Below are 2,500 nucleotides of genomic sequence, written 5' to 3'. Positions count from 1 at the left end.
CACCGACTGAAAGATTTATTTCTGAATGTACCCAAAATAAGTGCTGTCTTCCCAAGTACCCGTAGTCGGGGCCCGGGCTCCGCCGCAGTTGAGTGTAGGCAGCTCTGACAGGTTAGGGTTAGGGTAGAATAGACCTGTATCTAATGGTTCGGCGGTGGAGAGCTGTCTGCTGCTGTGATGTATGGAGTCCTGAGGCGCGCTGCCGTCTGACAGCTGCAGCGCTTGAAAAATAGCAGCAGAGGGCCTTTTTGCCGCGAAAAAAAAGGCTGGCTCCCCTGTAGGGGCCCTTTTAAATTAATTTCAGTCAGACGCTGTCAAAGCCGGAACATGGATTTGCATAAGCAGGATCAATAGCGTATTGGTTACCTGAGATAGTGGATGGAGGGGGAGGTGGGAGGGGGGGGGGGGGGGGGGGGGGGGGGGGGGGGAGAGAGGGAAAGGGATGGGGGGTACAGCTCAGTGAAGTCTGTGCTGTGCTAGGCTAATTGTCAACACAGGTGTTTCGGGGCCGGCCAGCCTCCTGAATAACACACAGACCAGAGAGATAGATACATACGCGTATAGATGGATGAATATAAATACAGTATATACGGTGTTTATAAAGATGTATATTTATAGATCAATAAAGAGATAGATAATATATATTGATCGATAGTTACATAGATACAAAGGTGGATGGATAGGATGAATCGAATTGATCGATGGACAGACAGACAGACAGACAGACAAACAGACAGACAGACAGACAGACCCTTAACCTTCGACCCCCCAAAACTCATACAAACTCACGTGCTCACCGCCTTCTCCTCCCCGACAGGCACTTCCTGTTCAAGCAGGGCTCCGGTTCATCGGCCCTGCTCTCGGGGGCGGGGCAGGGCTACCCGCTGACCTCCGGCACCGTGTACTCGCCGCCGCCGAGGCCGCTCCCCCGCGGCAGCGTCACCCGCCCGCTGTTCACCTTCAACAAGCCCCACCGCTGCTGCAACTGGAAGTGCACCGCGCTGTCGGCCTCCCTGCTCACCCTCACCCTGGCCCTGCTGCTCACCTACGTCATCGGTGAGTAACCCCCCTCCCAACACAGTCCAACGCCCATACACCCTCCAGACCCCCCCTCCCAACTAGGGAGCGACCGATACATCAGGTCGATATTAGCGGTTTTTTTATTGTCCGGCTGCTGTATTCTCCTATAGTTTTTACCTGTAACATTTGTTATCATCATTATGCGATTTTTATGATGCAAATTGAGGGAGCAAAAGTAGTTTCGGCTCCAAATACCGGCTCAAGGTAATCGGCAGACCGTGTCGGTCGTCGGCTAAGGCTGATAAAAAATAATCGGTATCGGCATCGGCCATAAAAAATCCTCATCGGTTGAACCCTAAACACCATCCAACCTACCATCCACCCTTCATCCCCCAACCCCTGCCCCACAGTAGCCGCGTTTACATGGCACATCTGATCCGCATAGATTTCTATGCGGCATAGATCTGTTCCTAAAATGTGATCCGAATGTACTGTATACATGGCAGTAACAAAAGTGTCCGTTCTGTCTCTCGCGCACACCTGACACATCTCTGGACCGGCGGCAACATAATGGATGTCTTATCACTATCGGGGATTTTAAATTTGATTTTAATGAAAGCACAGCAGGAGAGAGCTTTTCTCTGCCTGCTCCTTCAATTAAGAAGGAGGAGGACAGCGCAGCAACATCAATTTCTCGTCAGATCTTTATATTTACCCCAAGGTCCGCCGCAAACAAGAGGAATTTGGATGCGAGTCCGCAGCCAAGACTGGTGGGAGAGAGTGGTCTTACGGGAATTTAGTGACCAGGAATCCTCGAAGGTCAAATTGCGAACTACTGCAGCTGCCATCTCTCTAAGTTAAGAAGTATTTTAACGTTCAGCCTGCAAGAGTACTAGTAGTAGCCTACTCATTTACAGTTATCTCGGACGCGCGCGAACACTACGTTATGCGAACACGTCATTAATAAACACCCATATCCCGTCGCTTAGCACCCCGTCACGCTTACCAGACTACTTTAACGGAGTGATAACAAAGACGTGAATCAGGCAATAAATCCACTTTCCTTGACAGTCAAGTTCGGTGTGCTTAAAAGTACCGACGGAGCTCAGTGGATCAATTGCGAACTACTGCGGCTGCTCTAAGTTAAACCCCAATCTATTCGGAATAAGTGTATACATGGCGATTAAAACGGACTACACCACCTCTTCTATTCGGCATAGAATCTATGCCGAACAGATAATTGTATTCCGAATGAGGCGTATATATGATCATTTTCTGTTCCGCATAGAAATCTATGCGGAATGTGTCCATGTAAACGCGGCTTGTGTGGATCGATGTTGTTGTGGTGGTGTTGGTGCCCACCACCAGCCCCGGCCCCCCCCGCCCCTCCTCCGAACACACACATGGAAATCGAGTTGATCTGTATTGATGTATTATTTATCAGGTTGCGTTATTTCTTCCGTGGATTGCTGGAGGGCGA

At 50.0% G+C, this 2,500-nt stretch overlaps 1 protein-coding gene across 1 annotated transcript in view; it reads left to right on the top strand.

Annotated features, from left to right (window-relative positions):
* tenm1 (teneurin transmembrane protein 1) overlaps nucleotides 1-2,500 on the top strand; it is a gene marked incomplete in the record, with an annotated part of 143,465 nt that overhangs the window by 53,759 nt on the left and 87,206 nt on the right. The window contains 1 exon segment of the mRNA XM_030367748.1: nucleotides 818-1,056. Within this exon segment, the coding sequence (XP_030223608.1) occupies nucleotides 818-1,056 (239 nt within the window).

The sequence above is a fragment of the Gadus morhua genome, chromosome 10, assembly GCF_902167405.1.
Source record: "Gadus morhua chromosome 10, gadMor3.0, whole genome shotgun sequence".
NCBI lineage: Eukaryota > Metazoa > Chordata > Actinopteri > Gadiformes > Gadidae > Gadus > Gadus morhua.
Note: the sequence above shows the minus strand (reverse complement) of the source record. Positions and strands in the feature narration are given on the sequence as shown.